Source organism: Canis lupus, chromosome 19 (genome assembly GCF_048164855.1).
Source record: "Canis lupus baileyi chromosome 19, mCanLup2.hap1, whole genome shotgun sequence".
In the NCBI taxonomy this organism is placed as follows: Eukaryota; Metazoa; Chordata; class Mammalia; order Carnivora; family Canidae; genus Canis; species Canis lupus.
The window spans coordinates 46,095,424-46,114,732 of NC_132856.1; the positions used below are offsets into that span (position 1 = coordinate 46,095,424).

The 19,309-nt window shown below is 59.3% G+C and overlaps 3 protein-coding genes across 12 annotated transcripts; 1 reads left to right on the forward strand and 2 right to left on the reverse strand.

Moving 5' to 3' along the window:
* Positions 1–1,261: 1,261 nt before the first annotated feature.
* On the forward strand, positions 1,262–14,362 carry CRLF1 (cytokine receptor like factor 1). Of its 5 annotated transcripts, none has more exons than XM_072786685.1 (9): positions 1,262–1,378; positions 6,022–6,303; positions 6,627–6,756; positions 6,924–7,093; positions 8,117–8,274; positions 8,366–8,534; positions 10,571–10,758; positions 10,876–10,918; positions 14,224–14,362. In XM_072786685.1, exons 1-9 carry the CDS (start codon positions 1,267–1,269, stop codon positions 14,226–14,228), a joined length of 1,257 nt encoding a protein of 418 aa, XP_072642786.1. In that variant the 5' UTR covers positions 1,262–1,266; the 3' UTR covers positions 14,229–14,362. The 5 variants fall into 5 exon arrangements, with proteins under 5 accessions (XP_072642786.1, XP_072642784.1, XP_072642783.1 ...); XM_072786683.1 differs by lacking the exon at positions 14,224–14,362 and adding an exon at positions 11,409–12,304 and having other exon boundaries at positions 10,871–10,918; XM_072786682.1 differs by lacking the exon at positions 14,224–14,362 and adding an exon at positions 11,981–12,304 and having other exon boundaries at positions 10,871–10,918.
* REX1BD (required for excision 1-B domain containing) lies at positions 12,025–14,812 on the reverse strand. Of its 2 annotated transcripts, none has more exons than XM_072786687.1 (5): positions 14,653–14,812; positions 14,476–14,558; positions 13,888–14,092; positions 12,895–12,974; positions 12,025–12,255 (listed from the first exon to the last, which is right to left on the reverse strand). In XM_072786687.1, exons 1-5 carry the CDS (start codon positions 14,752–14,754, stop codon positions 12,183–12,185), a joined length of 543 nt encoding a protein of 180 aa, XP_072642788.1. In that variant the 5' UTR covers positions 14,755–14,812; the 3' UTR covers positions 12,025–12,182. The 2 variants fall into 2 exon arrangements, with proteins under 2 accessions (XP_072642788.1, XP_072642787.1); XM_072786686.1 differs by having other exon boundaries at positions 13,888–14,116.
* A 1,374-nt stretch (positions 14,813–16,186) lies between these two features.
* UBA52 (ubiquitin A-52 residue ribosomal protein fusion product 1) lies at positions 16,187–19,093 on the reverse strand. 5 transcript variants are annotated; one of them, XM_072786689.1, is made up of 5 exons: positions 18,937–19,093; positions 17,752–17,862; positions 17,400–17,486; positions 16,480–16,582; positions 16,187–16,386 (listed from the first exon to the last, which is right to left on the reverse strand). In XM_072786689.1, exons 2-5 carry the CDS (start codon positions 17,852–17,854, stop codon positions 16,293–16,295), a joined length of 387 nt encoding a protein of 128 aa, XP_072642790.1. In that variant the 5' UTR covers positions 17,855–17,862; positions 18,937–19,093; the 3' UTR covers positions 16,187–16,292. The 5 variants fall into 5 exon arrangements, with proteins under 5 accessions (XP_072642790.1, XP_072642791.1, XP_072642792.1 ...); XM_072786690.1 differs by having other exon boundaries at positions 17,752–17,865; positions 18,937–19,092; XM_072786691.1 differs by having other exon boundaries at positions 17,752–17,865; positions 18,982–19,049.
* Between the last annotated feature and the right edge of the window lie 216 nt (positions 19,094–19,309).

A 19,309-nucleotide genomic window follows, 5' to 3' on the forward strand; every position in this document is an offset into this window, starting at 1 on the left:
CCAAGAGGAGGCGGGTGAGGCACCCCGGCCAGGAGGGGTCCCAAAACCCAAGCAGTGGCCAAGAATAATAACACGGAGAAGGATCCCAGCGCAAAAAAAAAGGAAGACAGACTCTATGCGTCGCTCCCGGCAGCCGGCGTTACCTGGAGTCGGCGGGCGGCGGCCGCCGGAGCGATTACTCACTGCGTGGCGCACCCCACCCGCGGGCCGCTGAACTGATGTTTCCGTGGGGAGGGGTGTCACTGAGTCGGGGGGGAGCTCCTTACGGCTCTCCTGGGAATCCTCCGCGTCCCGCTTGCGGGACCTCAGCAAACCCCCGTTCCCGCTCCCACGGGGGCCCATTTCTCCGCGTCTGTCCACGCGAGAGCTCCCTTCTAAGGTCCCCAGGAGCCCCCCGAGGAATCTCAGCCCTGTCCTGCGTGAAGTGGACAGCTGAGCCAGGGCGAGGGCCCGGGACTCCGTTGCCTTCCAGCTTTTTCTCAGTCTTCCCTCCAGCAAAGCCTGGGACCGAGGCTGCGCGCGGAGGACCAAAGAGAGGCGGGATGAAGTGGGAGGCGGGGGGCGCTGGGCCGAGAGCGATGGGACCCGCGCGTCCAGGGCGTGGGGCTGGGGAGGGTGCGACTCTTAGGCCCCTGGGGAAGGACGGGGGGTGGAAATGGGAGCAGGCGGGGCTCGGGGACCACTCCGGGGGGGCGGGGCCAAAAGCTGGGGTGGGGGCCGAGACAGGATGGGAGGAGGAGCGGGCCTGGGCCGGGGGCCGCAGGAGACACTTAAGGGGCAAAGGGCTGAGAGCAGGGCGCAGGGAAGTGGGCAGGGGTATGGAAGCGGGATTGGGGGAGCCAGGTCCCAGATTGGGGGTGGGGAGCCTGGAGCTGGCGGGGTTGGAAAGAGAGTTCTCAGGCTGGTAGGGGCTGAGTGGGGGCTTCCGGGCCGCGGGACAGGGCGCGCGCGGTGCGCGGCGGGGCGGAGGCCGGACGGGTGGGGCGCTCGGTGCCCGCGGGCGGGCGGGCGGCGGGGAGGCCGGTGCGGGGCCCGCCGCCCCCCCGGGGCCGGGCCGGGCCGGGGGCGGGGCCGGGCGGGGCCAGCGGCGCATTAGCGCCTTGTCAATTCGGCTGCTCAGACTTGCTCCGGCCTCCGCGCCCGCGCCCAGCGACGTGCGGGCTGCCCGGCCCGCGCCCTCCCGCGCCGGCCTCGAGCCCCGCGCCCGGAGCCGCCGCAGCCGCCGCCCGCCGCCTCCTGCCGCGCGCCCCCGGCAGCGCCGGCCCCATGCCCGCCGGCCGCCCGGGCCCCGCCGCCCAATCCGCGCGGCGGCCGCCGCCGCCGCTGCCCCTACTGCTACTCTGCGTCCTCGGGGCGCCGAGAGCCGGATCAGGAGCCCGTGAGTACCCGGCGTCCTGTTCCCTTCTTCCCGCCTGGGCCGAGAGCGTGCGCCCCGGGGGCAGCTGCGGGGGGAGGGGGCGCGGGCGCCACCTGGACGGCCCGGGAACAAAGGAAGGCGCCCCCAGCGCGGCCCTCGGGGCGCCCTCACCTGCAGGGCGCACGGCGCGGTAGTCCCCCGGCCCGAGGGTCCGGCTTCCGCGCCCTAGGCCTTCTTACCTGGGCCGCCCGGCCGGGGACACCCGGCCCTTCCCCGAGGGTCGAGGGCCCCGCGGCCTGGGACTCTCTGAACTCCGGGACGCGGCGGGTGCACGCAACAGCGCCCGCGGACTCGGAGCCATAGAGACCGAGGGGCACCGCTCCCGGGCAGGGGCGCACGCGGTAGGCGCGTTGGGTGCTGGTCCTGGGCGGCCCCCCCCCCCCAGTGGAGGGATGAGCCCCGCGAGGAAGGCGGGGCGCCGGGAGGGGGGCCGCTCTGGCCGCCTGGCGCGCGGCCCGGGGTCCCCGGGGACGCGCCTCTCCGCGGGCCGGCGCCGCCGCCCTCCCTTGGCGGGACCCCGAGCGCGGGGGTCCGCGGAGTCCTAGCCACTGGCGGGCTCGGAACCATTCCTGGCCAGGCTGCAGGGGCTGAGAGCCTCCAGCGACAGAAATCTTTGTGAGCGAGTGGGTGAGAGGGAGAGGGAGCAGGAGCCAGCGAGTCCGGGCACCGCGGGCCCAGCCTTGGTGGTTGGGGGGGGGGGGGGGCGGGGAGGCTAACCGGGAACCCACGGCCCCGCAGGCCGAGACCTCTGCCCTGTCAGGAGCTCGCGGGCTGAGGCTTCTCTGTCGCCCCACCCGAAGCACACCCCTTCCAGGACACCGTCTCTACATCCAGACCCTCTCTGGGACACACCCAGAGACACACAAAGACACACTGGCTTGTGGCCCGTCACCCTCACCCTCAGATGAGCGCACACTGCATCCCAGATGCACATTCGCACACCATCGGGGCACGCGCACACACATTCCATCCCTGACACACACACATTCGTGGTCACATACATTCCGCAGGGGGAGGCAACACAGGGGTATACACGCAGGCATTGCCTGCCCTAGACGTTCACAATCGCTCTACGCAACCCCATCCAGGCGCGCAGGTCGATGCGGGCCAGCACACATTGCTCCCCAGGCCATCCCATACTGCACAGAGATGTTTGCAAGTTTCCTGTGGTTCTCCTCCAGAAAGGACAGGGTCCGGGCACCCCCTGGGGGCACTTGCTGAAAGCCCAGCATGCCCAAGGCGCCTGGGCAGGTGGGGGACTGCCCCAGGCCCTCCTGGGGTCCCTGGCAGCTCTGCTAGGCAGTGAGCAGTGCCTGTAAAGGCCACTAAGAGTGGCTGGCTTTGTTTCCCAGCCCATAGAGCAGCAGGCAAAGGTGGTGGTGGTTGGGGGGGATTGTTGTGCGTGTGTTTTTTCCTTTAAGGGGGAAGAAATTAAATAAAAGATTCTCACACCTCAGCAATATGTTTCTACTTACGGTGTGTCTTAGCACCTGACCAGCAGACCGGTGGGTCGTAAAGTGTCTGTAGGTACCAGCGGGACAGGAGATGGGGACCCCTGTCGGGACCCCGGGATAGAGGCCACCCTCCTGCCTTGCTTGCAGAGAATCTCACACTTTTCCCTTTTAAAACACATGGTGTTCCTTTTTAATAACGGCAGTGGCTCCAGATTGGGAAGGGAGAAAGAAAAAACTTTTAAAGGCCCCAGCTCTGTGTGAAAGGCAGGGAGGCAGGGAGCAAGGGGGGTGGGGGTGGCTGTCCAAAAGCTTAGCTCAGGGATCTGCTTTGGGGAGCCTCCTAGGAGGCCCCCCAAACCAGGCAAGGGCCCCCACAACTTTAGTGGGCTGTTCCCAGCTGCTTCCACTGGCTTGGAATGTATGCATCCAGGTCCCTAGCGCCTCGGCCCATTGTTTGGGGAGGCCTAAAGGGAGTTGGGAGCCAGCTGGGACCCCAGAGCTGGGAGGGGCTGTAATCTTAATAGTTCCTAGGTGCTGCAGTGTGCTGGGCCCTCTGGACATCATGATCTCATCTCATTCATCTCCCCAACAGGTAGAACTCATTTTCCTCCCATTTTATGGAGGAGGAAACTGAGATCGGCAGAGGGGAAACCAGTTGCTCAGGTGCTCCAGCTGGGATTGGCACCCATGTCCCAGGAGAAGTCCTCCCTCTGACCTTTTCTGGTGGAACTTGGTGGGGGGTGGGAGGGGGGGAATTGGCCTGTCCAGGCCTGCCTGGCCTTGCCCTCTCGCCCTGTCCCCCGCCCAGCCCCAGGAGGGCAGCTGCAGCTGCTGGCAGGCAGTCCACGCCAGCCCAGGCCAGGCGGGTGTGGCAGAGGGGCAGTGCCCCCCAGCCAAGACCCCCCAGAGAGCCCCTTCCTGGCTAGACCACGCTGGTGGGGGGGGGGAGCAGGAGGGGGCGTGACCTACCCCCAAAGGGTTGAGAATGGGTCTGGGGTCCAGGCAGGCCTGGCCGTGACTTCCCACCCTGCTGGGGGGGCCCAGGCAGGAAGCGGTGGGTGGGCCGGGGCAGAGACGCTGGCACGCCCGAGTTCATGCCGAAGGAATTCCGAATTAGCGGGCGGCTGGCTGCCTGGGACCTCCGGGGCGGCCCCCTGGCCCCCGCCCCCGGCCGCCCCCGCCTCCTCGGCTCTGGCCCGCTCAGCCGGCTCCTTCGCACGGACGCTGAGACCTCCAGCGAGCCCTGGGCCAAGCCCCAAACGCAACTGTGATCCCAGGCTCCAGTAAGAAATGGCCCTCAAGCCAAGTTTGCCCCGGAAAATTGTCAGAGCCGGCAGGGAGAACCGTGTGCACCCCACCTCGCCCATCTGGGGGCAGTGAGGGCCCGCACAGGGCAGCCACAGGCATTCAGAGTGTCTCCCAAGGGGCCAGGATCACCCCGTCCTTGGCTGCCATCTCAGGGAAACTGGGTTACCTCCTCCCTCCCCTGCTGCCCCTTTACCCCCCACTCCTGCAGTCCCTTTTTACAGCTGCCTGGGGATCCTTTTAAAATGTAAATTCTCCCTGTGCTGAACTCTGGAATAGCCCCTCCCAGCAGGTCTGGCACTGCTGACCTCCCAGACCTCATTCCCCACCACTCCTGCCCCAGGACCTTTGCACTTGCTGCTCCCACTGTCTGGTCACTCTTTCCTAGACATTTTCGTGGTTACTTCTTTCACTTTATTCAGTTCTCAACTCAAATGCCTCCCCAGATAGGTAGGCCTCCTGGGCCATTGAGCTGCCACCGCTACCATGTGCTTCATTTCTCCCTTATTTATTCTTAGATATTTGTTCTTTTTCCTCTTGCTCCATTGGATTCAAGGCCCACAAGGGGGAGGAATTTTGAGTACCTTGGTCACCATTGTGTGCCCAGCTCCTGGCAAACTGTGGGTGCTCCATGATGCACGAATTAATGAATGAACAAATGAGTGAATGATTCCTCGCAACTGCTTGTGGTGCAGGGAGAGGCCCCTTCCCACATGCTCAAAGAAATAAAGTGAATGGACAAGCTTCCACAGTTTGCTGGGGGCATTTGAACCCAGGTCAGCCTGGCTTAAAAGTCCCATAGGGTTGTCCTTAAAGACAGTATTTTCACTCCTCTCAAACATGTGATTGATACCATGGTGCCCACTTCCCAGATGGGGAGACTGAGGCTCAGTGAGGGGTATCAGGGTCTCAGACTGTGCAACCCTTGTCCCTTATCTGGACCTTGACATCTTGGATAAAAACAGATTCCTCTTAGGTTCTAACCTCCAGAAGGGGAAGCTCGGCATCCCTGAGACCCTCATGCCTAGCTCAGTTCACACACAATCCTGTTTAGGAAGTTCACTTTCCATCTGATCTTCACAGTAGCCCTAGGGATCATGAGCTTTCTTGTTCCCATTTTGCAGATTAGGAAAAATGAATTGAAGGAAAGAACAATGATACCAAGTCCCTCAAATGGGGGTTGGGTACCAAGAGTTTGCCCCTTCAGTGCCAGCAACAGCACAGAGCAGAACTCTGAAGATTGACAAAATCTGACTTTAAATTAGGTGCCCTTTTCTCATCCGGTGACTTTGGGCAAGAGGTGATTTCTCAGGCCTCAGGTTTTTCATTCATAAAAGAAGCAGGATTCTAGTAAGAGTCAGGGCACCCCTTTTAGGAAGCATCTCCTCCACCAGGACCCACTTACAATGTGTGAGGCTCTAGCGTTATCAATCTTATATTTCTAATTAGCAAAAATAAAATGAAATTTAAAAAGAAAAAAAACCCAGAATGTAATAGTGGTTGGAACTATATGCAAAGCAAGATGTGCTTGAATCTGAGTGGGCATTTATGACTGACTTTTGTGCCCACCCCTAGAGCCCTAGCAAGTCCTCGAACGAGCAGCTTGGAAAGACCTAAGTTGTGGAATCGCAGTCCTGGGGCTGAATCTTGGTTTTGCCAACCAACCTTTGCTGGTCACTTGGCCTAAGTGAACCTCAATTTCCTTATCTGTAGAATGGGAGACAATAAAAAAACAGCTCCTTTGGAGGACTGCCAGGAGACCTGGAGGTCCTGGCCTGGTGCGGAGGAGGCGGGGCTCAGGGCCACTCCATCTCAGGCCTGACAGGCACTCCTCTCTGACCCCAGACACAGCTGTCATCAGCCCCCAGGACCCCACGCTCCTCATCGGCTCCTCCCTGCAGGCCACGTGCTCAGTGCATGGGGACCCGCCAGGCACCACGGCTGAGGGCCTCTACTGGACCCTCAATGGGCGCCGCCTAGCCCCTGAGCTCTCCCGCGTGCTCAATGCGTCCACCCTGGCCCTTGCCCTGGCTAACCTCAACGGATCCAGGCAGCAGTCAGGCGACAACCTGGTGTGCCACGCTCGCGACGGCAGCATCCTGGCTGGCTCCTGCCTCTATGTTGGCTGTAAGTGGGCCCCCAGGATAAGCGGGGTAACTCTTGGGAGCAGCATCTCCCTCTGGAGAGGGGAATGAATCATGGGCCCTCTGGCCCAGGACTGAACAGTGGGCGTGCTGGCACAGGTTGAGAGGTAGGGACCTCTGGGGTGGAAATGAGAGCCTGGAACCGCCACCCCATCCCCAAGAGATTCCAGGCAGGCTGTCATGCCAACATCCGCTCTGTTCACCCTCCTTCCACTCGAAGGTGGGGGCTTAGCTGGTGGCTAGCAACTTCTCCATCTGCCCAGGGCTGATCCAGACCCTCAGCCCCCTGCACCCCCCCTTCCCCAGTGCCCCCAGAGAAACCTTTCAACATCAGTTGCTGGTCCAAGAACATGAAGGACCTGACATGCCGCTGGACGCCGGGGGCCCATGGGGAAACCTTCCTCCACACCAACTACTCCCTCAAGTACAAGCTGAGGTTGGTGGTGGCCCTTGGGTGACGTGTATGCCAGCCTGGCTGTGAGGCCTTGGCAAAGCCCACCCTCTCTGAGCCTGGTGTCCTGTCTGCGCTCCGGGGATGCCATGGGGAGGTCTGGGAGCCTGAAGAGACCTTCGTGTGTCCTTACACCCCCTCCTGCCCTGCAGGTGGTACGGGCAGGACAACACATGCGAGGAGTACCACACTGTAGGACCTCATTCCTGCCACATCCCCAAGGACCTGGCTCTCTTTACACCCTATGAGATCTGGGTGGAGGCCACCAACCGGCTGGGCTCGGCCCGCTCTGATGTGCTCACGCTGGACATCCTGGATGTGGGTGAGCGCCCCCACCAGCTACTAGGCCCACGAGGGATCCTGCGCCCCCTCTCTTAGCTCAGCTCCCGGCTGCAGCTCCAGCTCATTGGGGCTGGGAGGAACTAGGCATCCACCCATAGGTCCCCAGTCCCCTAAAGCAGCCAGGATACCCCCACTCTGTGGAGAACACCTGGCCTGGCTGCCTCCCCCTCAGCAGCCCAGGTGTGCAGGAGGGGGCCCCGGGGGAGCTGGGAGGGGGCGCCCAGGTCGGGAGGCGCCCCAGGAAGCCTCAGCCTGGAGATGGGGGGGGTGCGCAGGCGGGAGGCAGGAAACGGATGATCTGCGAGCAGAATTGGGCCTAATCTAATTAGGGTGTTTCTCAGCCCCAAGCAGGCCTGTGCCTTAACCCTTTCAGACCCTTACTAAGGCCTCAGGGGGAGAGGCCAGACCTCCGTGCTGCCCATGGGCTCCCAGAAGGATCCCCCAGAAGGCCTGTAGCCACCCCCCACCCCAGTCTGCTTCCTGCTCTGCTTCCTCCAGTGCTGAAGCTGCAGTGGGCTGGTTCTGAGCCTCAGTTTTCCTTCTGCACCACCAAGGCTGTCATATTGAAAACCTTTGTAAAGTAGGAAAGAACTGGAGGTGCAGGTGGGCAGTGGGGGGTCAGGAGGAGCTTCCCAGGGGTCTGGCAGCCTGCTGGCCCCCTGGCCTCCTGGGCATAATAATAACAATGTCATCAACCAGGCCGTGTCTGCTTTTACATAGCTCCCTGAAGATAGGATTATGTTTCTCCTGTCACAGATAATAATGGTGATAACAGCTAACGTTAATTGAATGCTTCTAGGTGCTGAGTGTTTCCCAAATATTATCTAATGTAATCCACCCGTCCTGAAGGGGGAAGTGGGAAGAGGGCAGAAGCGAGGCAGGTGCCCCCTAAGCCATGTGCTCTGAGATTTTAACCGAGCCGCCCCCCCCTCCCCCCGCCTGGGTCCAAGGACAGCTGAGTGATTAAGTCCTGCCCTGCCCCATCCATCCGCCCATCTCTCAGTGACCACCGACCCCCCACCTGATGTGCATGTGAGCCGAGTCGGGGGCCTGGAGGACCAGCTAAGTGTGCGCTGGGTTTCCCCACCGGCCCTCAAGGACTTCCTCTTCCAAGCCAAGTACCAAATCCGCTACCGAGTGGAGGACAGCGTGGATTGGAAGGTGCCTGACACCCCCACCCCCTACCCCATCCCACCCCGAGCCTCCCTCCCCCCCGCCCCTGCCCCGTCTCTGACTCTGCCATTGCCACCAGGTGGTGGACGATGTAAGCAACCAGACCTCGTGCCGTCTGGCCGGCCTGAAGCCAGGCACAGTCTACTTCGTGCAAGTGCGTTGCAATCCCTTTGGCATCTACGGCTCCAAGAAGGCGGGGATCTGGAGCGAGTGGAGCCACCCCACGGCTGCCTCCACCCCTCGCAGTGGTGAGCACCCCACAGGCCTGGGTGGTCAGGACACCAGTCCCAAAGCAGCCAAAGCCTTCATTTCTTTGGTTCCTCCAAGAGAGCGGAGGTGTCAAATTGGTGGCCCTTAGGGGCCAAATGTGGCCCTTGGATCCATTTTCTTTGACCTGTCATTTGAAAAAAAAAAAAAAGTCTGACCTCCTTGCAGACATTTAAAAACAGGAAGTCTTCACACAACTATCCTAGGTTTCCTAGAAAAATTGATCGTCTAGGAAATGTTGGGGCACCTGGCTGGCTCAGTCAGAAGAGCGTGCAACTCTTGATCTCCGTGTTGTGAGTTAGAGCCCTACGTTGGGTGTAGAGTCCTTAAACATAGAATCTTCAAACAAGGAACTTTAACAGGACACAGTCCCCACCAGCCCCCATCACTCACCACCCTCACTCTTGAGTTGCCCCATCCCCACCTAGCCCATTTTGGCCGCCTGTACCCGCTCCTTAGCCCCTAAAGCAAGTGAGTTTGAGACCTCTGCTCTGCTTCTGAGGCTGATCGGCTGCCAACGTTTCTTAGGATGGGCCTTGAGTTCCCCTCCTGATCAAGGTAGGGGGAGGGGACCATCAGGAGCCTGGGTCTGACTTCCCTTGCCAGCTGGGGTTTCTCTAAGCCCATGATCCTCCATCCTCTCCATTATGAGATGGCATGAAATATGTTAAACATCTGACCTCAGCTTTTCCATCTGGAAAGTGGGTACAATAATCATACCAACCTCGGGCTGTTATTAGGGTTCAATGAGATAGCCCAAGAAAGTGCACTCACTGTGGGTGCCCTCTAAGTGTTTGCAGGTGGTTACTAAGGCTCCTATCTCCTGCTCCCCCATGGCTTCACCTCAAAGGAACCTCCTTTTCTCAGTGAAGATACAGGCCCTAGGATGTTCAGCCGCCCGCTAAGGTCACACAGGGATTCGAATTGTTTCTTTGAAGTCCGGGCCCATGCTCGTGGGATGACGGGGAAACTGAGGCGCAGAAGGGGTCTCAAAGCCAGACAAGGGCAGAGCCAGGCTCCAGCCAGTTCCCCAGCCCCCATCCTGGGCCCCTCCAGGTTCTGGAGGTGGGCGGGATCTAGCACGGCCGGGAGGGGCCTGCGCCTTGGCCCCTGCTCGTGCCCAGCACCTGCGATTCTTGCACGGGAGCCAGCAGGCGGCTGCGTCCGCTGGAGAGGCTGGGGAGGCCGGGGGAGGCCAGCAGGGGCGGTGGGGGCCGTGGCCGTGCCAGGGCCTGTCAGCGGGTTCCCGGCGTTATTTATGACGTGAGGCCGATGTCCTTATCTGCCGGCCTGCTAGGGGCTGGCTGCGGCCGACAGCTGGACCGACAGGCCGGCCTCCCACCTGGCCCTCCCAGCCCACTCCCCATCCCACTGGCTCCGGCTCTCAGGCCAGGCCCCTGCCCCCCCGGGGGGGGGTCTCCTCTGTCTCCCTTCATCCCTCTGTCACTCTCTTCCCTTTTATCTCCCTGTGTTTTTGCCTTTTTTGGTTTCTATGTCCCTCCATACCCATGGCCTCTGTCTCTGCCGGCTTCAGCCCTCTCTTGATGGCGCCCTTTCCTGTCCCTCTGCATTTCCTTGGCCGTCCCCCATTTCTTGGGCCCTCCCCACGTCTCCCCCTCTCCTTGTCTCCGTCTTTCCATCTCTCTCTGTCTCTCCGACTCTCTCTCACTAGTGGCGCGCTCTCTCTTTCCCCGTCCCTTGCTCTGTGTCTGGGTCGCATCCCTCTGGCCCTGGCTCCTGTCCTTCTTCCCCTCCCTTTCGCTCACACCTGGCTCAGGCCGCGGGAATCAGGTTCCTGGAGGAGCCATGGGGGAGGACCCCCTCCTTCCCCGCCTCCCACCTCTTCGGGGGCTCAGCTGGGCAGCTGGGCCGGGCGGGGGAGAGGACCCGATCCCAGAGACGCCGGGAGGGAGGTGCCCCAGGGGAACAGAGTCCCGCCGAGCGGCGGAGCCTCCCTCTCCTGCCCTCGCGCGCCCTCTGCCGGGCGCGCCGTGACACCGCCGCTCCCCCCCACCAGAGCGCCCGGGCCCGGGCGGCGGGGCGTGCGAGCCGCGGGGCGGCGAGCCGAGCTCGGGGCCGGTGCGGCGCGAGCTCAAGCAGTTCCTGGGCTGGCTCAAGAAGCACGCGTACTGCTCGAACCTGAGCTTCCGCCTCTACGACCAGTGGCGAGCCTGGATGCAGAAGACCCACAAAACCCGCAACCAGGTAGGAAGGAGGGACCCGCGGGGCGAGGGATGGAGTGGTAGCGGCAGGGAGGGAGGCGGACTGGGGCGGGGGCAGGACCGCAGCCCCCAGACACCGCCTCCTTCCTTCCAAGCACAGGACGAGGGGATCCTGCCCTCGGGCAGACGGGGCACGACGAGAGGTAAGGGGAGCCCACCCCAGCTTGGTGGGTGGGCAGGGAGGGAGACAAGGGCCCCTCCTGGTGGCCACGGGCCGTGGGCCCCCCACCCTCAGCCTTAGAGTTGCTGAGATGGAATCCCTTTCTCCATCTCTTATTTATCAGCATTTACCTAACACCCAGTGATTGCCTGGTCCCTCGGACTTTAGTCTAGTAAAAGCATCTGACCCCCCATGATGTCCAAAGTGGAATGTCATCCTCAGGAATGAACACACCCCAGTTAGCATGTATGAGCACTGATTGCATGCTCACCCTATGCCACAGTACGCCCCATGGGACAAACAGATATTCTTATTTCTCAAATGGGGAAACCAAGGCCCTGAGAGGGGCAGTACCAAAGGTCACCAAGCTGAAAATGGCAGAGCCAGGACCTGAACTGGGGCTTCCTCAATTGCTCTGTGGTACTGGCCCCTCCCAGGCTCCCTGCTTAGGTTGGCTTCCCCTCTACCTGCAGGTCCTGCCAGATAAGCTCTAGGGACTGGGGCCACCCTCCCTGCTGCGTGGAGACCTGGGGGCTGCACCCAGACTGGGGGCTAACTCTGTACCCTCACCTCAGGGCACCCAAGCACCCTTGGCTTGGAGGAGCTGGGGTGGGTATTCTGAGGGTAACAACATCTCTGGCCTCCATGTGAGGCCATCCTTGGGTGCAACTCCAATGGGGGTGTGTGTGAGAGTTGGCTAAGCTGCCCAGAACCCCTGCCAGGGCTGGGGGTGAAGAGGGGTCATTACTCCCCCCCCCCCCATCCAGGACCCCTACAGAGTCTTTTTAAATAAACAAGCTATTTAGGTGCCCTGATTGTGAAGATGTTTGGGGCTGGATTGGCCCAGGGTAGGGGCTGTGGGGTTTAGGGGTTTAATGACCCTATGGGATTGGAACCTTTGCATCCCAGAATTTCAGACTCTCCAAAATATGAAATATCTGGTTTTAAACTCACTGGAGGTTGTGATTCAAAACACCAGTTCTACCATCAGGGAGTGGGGGGTCTTGCACCTACCATCCCTGGCGTTGTGGGGCCTCTTTCCCAGGGACGCCCAATCCCAGCACCCTAGGACAGAGACAGTGGAGCAGCTGCAAATGAAGGGTCCTTTATTGTTGGAGTCACAGCAAATTCAAGGGCGGTCAGCAACCTGGTGGAGCGTGACCCCAGCCATCTGACGGTCCAGGGGTGGGCTGGGTGCCATTCACCCCATTTCCCATATCCCATGGCATGTCTCTGGGAAGCCACCATCACTCGGCAGATTCTGCATCAAACCTAAGGTCCTGAAGAACCTCGCTGATCGCTTCCATGGTTTTAATTACCCTACAAGAGTGGATGGGAACTATAAATAAAACCCAGATGGGGCGAATTAGCCACCACTGCACAGCTCCTAGGGGGCTGCGGCAAGCCCCAGGCCCTCCTGCCTGCCGCCAAAGTTCCAGGCAGCACCAGTGGCCAAGAGGACAATTTGGATGCCTGGGAGGAGGGGTGGTCTGCGGATGAGAGTGGGCAGAGAGAAAAAGGCATCTTGGGTGGGTGCCATCCGAAGGTTGTGCTGTGTTACATAGCAGATACTGAATGGGAGTGCAATCCTGTGTGCCAGGGGGAGGATGGGTGCTGGAGGAAGGAACGTGCAGGTCTGTGTCTGGTGGACCTGGGCAACCATGTCCCAGCTCTAAGTCAGTGGGATTGGCATGTGTGAAGGTGCCCAACTGTGTCCCAGAAATGCACAGGGAGTCTGGTGTGAAATTGCAGGGTGTTGCACTGGGGTAATGTGTGCTCTATGTCTGGGAGCCACCAGGTAAGGACTCCAGTGTGCATACCCTAAGGATTGTGTGCACGTTCAGAGGGTCAACCCCGGATGACCAAGCCAACCCCGGGGCACTCCTGGCTGGGGATGGGTGCCTGGAGGTGTTGCTGCGCAAATCTAACACCACCAACCCACTGGGAGGGAGTGCTCACTTCATCTTCAGCTGGTGCATCTCCAGGGTGTTCTCCTGCTCAGTCAGCTCTGGTGCCCCCATCAGCTGCAGGAGGGCCACCTGGTATGGGTAAGAGGGAAGATGTCACAGCTGGCAGAGTCCCTCCTCTGCCCTCCCACGCAGACACTGAAGCACCCAGAAAGGCAGCCAGGACTGGGAATCTCAAGGGGCGGTGCTTTGCACGGTAGGGGCTCCGGAGGACGACTGAGTGGGCGGGCCCTAGAGTTAGTGGGCGGGGAAACGTGGGTGTGGCCACATGAAGGCGGGGTATGGGAAGGGCGGAGAAGGCTCAGCCAGGAATTGGTGACGGGAGTGGAGCAGGCCTGGGCCTCATAGTCCCAAGGATGCGGCAGGGCGTTGTTATAATCCCAGGGTGGAAGTCGGCCAAACACCTAGACTGGGATTGGGGTCTCCTAAAACACCGTGGCCCGGAAATCCCAGTTTAGAGTGCGATGTGGGCGGGGCTTCGCGTGGGCTTGGTCTGGGAATAGCGTGTCTCGTCCAGCATTGGCTGTCGGGCCAGAGTAGGCGGGGCCTTGGAACCCCGGGGGAGGAGTGGGCCCAGAACCTAGGCTGGGATATAGGGTTACTCAGGAGGGGGGATACCGTGGAAATTCACACTCTCCAATCTGCAGGGGGCTGGAGGCCCCGGCGTGAGGCAATGGGAGGAGCCAAAGGGGTAGGAGCGTAGTGGGGGCGGACTCTGGGCAGAGGGCTGGGGCTGCAGGAGGGGCTGAAGTGAACTCGGTGTATCCTGGGACCAAACAAAATCTGAATGACCTGGAGATGGACAGGAGGGGTCAGGGCACGAGAATCCTAAGTGAAACCTTAGTGGAGTTTTGAGGTGGGGCAGGAGGAAGTGGTGTCTGGGGCGCTGGAGGGCTGGATTCTGGCTCCTGCCCCATGAGGCACACAGTGGGCCCCGACAGATCAGGCACTGTGTAGGGTTACAGGGGCTGGGGTGGGGCCTCACCGTGGCCAGGCGCGTCTGCTCCAGCTGTTGCAGGCTGCGCACGTGGCTCGCAAGCAGCGGCTGTCCTCTGGGCCCGGCCAGCTCGGCCTCCACCGCCAGCACCTCCCGCGAGGCGGCGGCGAAGGCCTGGGTCACCTCGTGCACCGTGCTCCGGTAGCGCGGGAAGTCGTGAGGCGGGCCGCTTCGCAGGTACTGGAGGTGGCCTCTGCGGCAGGTGGGGGTCCTGAGGCTACGCCCCCCAGGCTCTCAAGCCCTGCACCCGCACTGACCACCTGAAGGCCCCCAGGAAGTGTCTCTGGACCCCAGAGTGTGGAGGACGCTTTCTGACTCCCGCAGGGTAACCGGAGATGGGCCCACTCCTGCCCTTGGGGAAGGGAGAGACGCCACGCGGAGTGGCCCATCCGGCAGTGGGGCCGCGCCCTGGGTCCCAGAGGGGAAAAGCAAGGATCTGGTCCCCCAGCGAATGCCGCCCCACCTCTGACAACGCAGCCGCACGGGGACCCAGCTCCGACCCCAGGCGTGCCCATCCCCGGAGCCCGCGGGGGGCTGAACTCTGCGACCCCCGCCCACCCCTGCGCCCGCACTTACTCCTCCAGCCGGCGGAAGGCCTGTGCGCGCTCAGCCTGCAACTGGTGGATGCGCTGCACCAGCGCCCGGATCGGGGCATCTTTCTACGGAGCGGGGGGCATGGCTGGGGCATGAAGCCGGAGCCCCCAAGTCTGCACCGCCCACCCCGCACCTGTTCCTGCTGGAGCCCGGGCTCACCCAGGGCCACGCCGGCTCCTCGCGCTCCGGGACACCGGCAGCTCCGGCAGTACCGGGTACCGAGGGGACAGCGGAGTCCTCCACGGCCTTGGAAGTGATCATGACTGAGCAGCCCCGGCCTCGCCCAGGACTAAGGTGTTCCACTGCGCCAGGCGCCCCCTGCAGGCCCGGAGGTCCCCCCACCCCAGCCTGTGGTCCCCAAAAAGGAAACCTGAAGATCTCGAAAAATAAGGAGTTAAGACAGTGAAGTCTTAGGCCGGACATGCTCCACCCATTCCCCTGCTTGTTCCCGTTGAGGGCTTTTTTTTTTTTCTTATCGTGCTTGTCCTTGAATGTAAGGCTCTGTATACAACAGGGCTGTCCCTAATCTGTATACATTTATCCCAACATCAACTTCATTTCAACCCCACATCCTGTGCCCACCCAAATAAAACAGGGACCCCGTGTGGCCCAGTGATTGTCTGCCTTTGGCCCAGGTCGTGATCCCTGGGTCCTAGGAGTCCTACATTGGGTTCCCCATGGGGAACCTGCTTTTCCCTCCACTTATGTCTTTGCCTGTCTCTCATGAATAAATAGCCTTTTTAAAAATATAAAAAAGAAAACCTGAGAGGTAATTTTGTCATCTAAGGTAATAGCTATGACAGGATTTGAACAGAGGTTCCAATACTGGAGAGCCCAAAAGGCAGGAATCCAACAGACTATTTAACAAATATGGCAGGTACTGTGTGCTCTCCTCAGAAATGACCTGAAAAGGACCTGTGTAAAGGCTGAGAATCTAGGGTAGGGACAAGGCCAACGGGGTCATTTTAAGTGCAAAGCAGGCCTCAGGCTTTCTGCTGGGGATAGATTAGGTAGTTTGAGCTTTGAGAAGCTTTTCTCCAGGAATAAATGTGGGAAAAGACCAGAAAGATGTTGGTGGTCTATACCCCATGGAGCATGGAACTGTCGACAGGGAGACGACTCGTGGAAAAACTGAGACCAGCCTTTAGCAGGCACTCCAAGTCTCAATGGTACTACAGTATTGTTGTCCAGGCCTGGGTTATCATGACACCAAGTCCAAATCACCTTGAGACAAATAAAAGCCCAGGGCGTGACAAAGCTCACAACTGTCAGGTGCATCAGCTCTAGTTTTATGAACACAAAAGGTCCACCCCTCCAAGGCTCATGTCCTAGGTCTTGGGTGGGGCCCAGGAGATCTTCCTGGTCAGCCAAGAACAGAGGTTTTACCCCAGCTGGAATGTTTGCCTGCCCACCCAGTCCTCCATGGCATAGGAATGAAAGTCATGGAGGGCCCAGCCAGTGACATGGCTGATCTGCAGTCATAGGAGCCTGGGCTGGGGGTTCTTTATTCCCATTTATAGATGGATATGTGGCAGAGGGCTGGGACCATAGCACTTTATAGATGAGACAACCAGAGCCCAAAGGACACAGGACTCTTGAGGGCTATACAAAATCAAGTAACAGGGAGTTCCCAAGGGAGACACCCACAATGCAACCAGCTCCTCGTTGGACAGACCAGCCACACAGACACCAGTTACTGCTCCAGTCAATGAAAGGGAAACTTTATTGAGGCCCCAGGACCTATTGAGGCTCGGGCAGGAGGCCGCCCTGCGGGCAAAGGAAGAGCTGGTGGAGGGGCCTTATTTGACCTTCTTTTTGGGGCGCAGGTTGTTGGTGTGGCCGCACTTCTTCTTGCGGCAGTTGACAGCACGGGGGTGCAGGCGAGCATAACACCTTCACAAAGACGAGAGAGACAAGTGAGGGCAAACCCCAACCCCAAGCCCTCCCACCAGGGCCAGCCACCCACCCCTATCTGAGAGTACACACTTGCGGCAGATCATCTTGTCGCAGTTGTATTTCTGGGCCAGCTGGCGGAGTGAAGGCTCAATGATGCCACCTCGCAGGCGAAGCACCAAGTGCAAGGTGGACTCTATAGGAGGGTCAAAGAGAGACAGTGACTGAACCTGGCCCCAGCGCCTCAGGCTCAGAGCAGGATTCTCCAGACCAGAGCTTCTCAAACGTGATGGGGTATTCTACACAAAGATGGACACAACAGCCCAGACCACATCACAGAACCTCCATCTCACTTCCTACTAGCCCTTGGGAAGTCTGAAGCTAATATATGCCAAACATAGTGTGCACAGGGGTTTCCTGACAAGGCAATTTCTAAGGTATGCAAAGTTGATCTATTACTTTGCTGAGCAAAATAAATTTAGTTGCTGCAAAAAGTGACATCAAGGAGTGTCTGACTGGCTTAGTCAGTAGAGCATGTGATTATTGCTAACAATAAAATCTTCTTTAAAAAAGATTTGAGGGCAGCCCCAGTGGTGCAGCAGTTTAGCGCCGCCTTTAGCCCAGGGCATGATCCTGGAGACCCGGGATCGAGTTCCACATCAGGTTCCCTGCATGGAGCCTGCTTCTCCCTCTGCCTGTGTCTCTGCCTCTCTCTGTCTCTCATGCATAAAAAAAAAAAAAAAAAACTGAGCCAGCCAGATGTCCTGTTTTATCACACTTTTGAACAACAAAAAAAGGTCAACAAGAGATGAGAAACCACTGCCACTTGGAAACCTAGAGACCATAGGATGTTTCCCCCCAACAAAAACTTTACACAAGCAAAATTCATTGGCCCCATCTGACCCTCACCTTAAGACAGCCCACCCCACCCCTCATTTGCAGCGAGGCCATCAAAACTTCATCCTTGGTCCTAGGACTCAAGGGGTCTTGTCCAACCACCCTACCCCCAGTACCTTTCTGGATATTGTAGTCTGACAGAGTTCGGCCATCTTCTAGCTGTTTGCCCGCAAAAATCAGACGCTGCTGGTCAGGCGGGATGCCTGGGAAGAAGAAAGCTCTGTTATGGAGGCTCTGGTGAGTATATTACTGGCAGCTTCCCCTCTCCCCGCAGGGGTGCTCTAGCATTACCTCCAATCTGTCAAAAGGGGAGCTAAGATAAAGAGAACAAGCTCCCTTGTTCCGGAGATCACACAGGGGAAATACTTGCCAAGGCTGAGGTCTATACAAGTTCAGTACCCATCCTGCACATGACAGTGGCTCCTCTGAGCTGGAGAGGACAGAGCCTCTGGACTCAGCCTAACTCACCCTCCTTGTCTTGGATTTTGGCTTTGACATTTTCAATGGTGTCACTGGGCTCGACCTCAAGGGTGATAGTTTTGCCCGTCAGGGTCTTCACAAAGATCTGCATCTCTGCGTCTGCTGGAAGGTAGGAAGTAGAATGGAGGTGTGAGAAATGCAGGTGCAAGCAGTTTGAGCTCAGGGGCTGGCAAGCCTTGACCCTGCCAGCCCTGTGCCAGCATCAACCACAATTACAGGCGCACCCCAGTGCCCGTCTCCTTCCACCTCTCTAAGCCTGCAGCCCAAACCTGTCTTATAAACAAGATCATGCTTCCTTTACCTTACCCCTGGACCATTACGGCAAAGGGTGTTTCATGGGAACAAGGACTGTGGTTATGCTCTTTGGATCCAGCAAATGAGACTGTCAACTTTGATGATGGAATGAAAAGTACATGGCTGGTGCACTGTCTTGCCAGACAAAATTTTCAAGTGTGGTCTGGAGATCCCAGCCTCCCTCTCCTTCTGTAAGCCACATTTGCTCCACAAGCAGCCCTTCCTGCTACCTGAGTGGAAATCCCATTTCAGTAGCCACTCCTCCAACACACTTTCCTCCCTTGCAGTTCTCTCCAACTCCAAGCTCAGACACCCAACACCCTGGCTTCTCTCCCAATTTATACCCAAACTCGCCAAACCACGCTTCCTGCCTTTGCCCCAACCCATAAACGGTATCTGCCAACCACGTGCCTGGCACTTGTTTACACATAATTTCATCGTCCAAAAAAAAAAAAAAAAAAGTATAAGGTGAACGCTACCACCCTCTCCTTATAGACGTATTAAAACATATCAGGTAGAAAATAACCTTGTGGTAGGAGAAAGAGAACTTAATAATTCTAAGAGAACTGACGCACTACATGGCCCGAAAAAAAAACTATAGGCTTCATACCCCTCCTCCATTAAGGAGTTTGCCCAAGAAGACCATCCACGCCCTCAAGCCTCGTGGGGTAGCTTGGGCTAGCAGAGCACACAGGCCCCGTCTCTCAAAGGCTCGTTCGCATACCGGGATTCAGTCCAGGCTGAGAACCACGGCCTCACGCGCCCAACTCAGCTGACCCGGCCGCCCTGCGGAACCTTGCCCGCGCGGACGGGTTCCAGGCCGACCCCTCCACTATTTCGACGCCTGCGACCCCCCACAGCCTCCCGCCCTATCCAGACCTGGAGCGAACTCGCAAGGCCGCCGCCACCAAACCGCTCGCCCACCTCGTTGAAGAGAAAGAGGGCGGCGGAACCGGAAACCGCCGATTTGCCGCTGAGAGCGCCTGCGCACTCAGCACGCTGCGCGCTTGCGTCACAATCCGCGCCGCGCCCACCCCGGCCCCGCCCTGCCGCCATATTGGGTGCTGGCGAACGAAGCCGCGGCGCCTGTGGGCAAGTGTCGCCATCCCGCTTCCGGGTGTAGGACCCGTCTTCCAAGTCACGTGAGGGGGCGGCTACATCTTTCTGGGTATTTCCACCCTATGTTTGTGGGTTGCCAAAAACTGATGGCACACAGCGGCCTCTTGGGGGATGCTTCCTGACTACAGTAGAG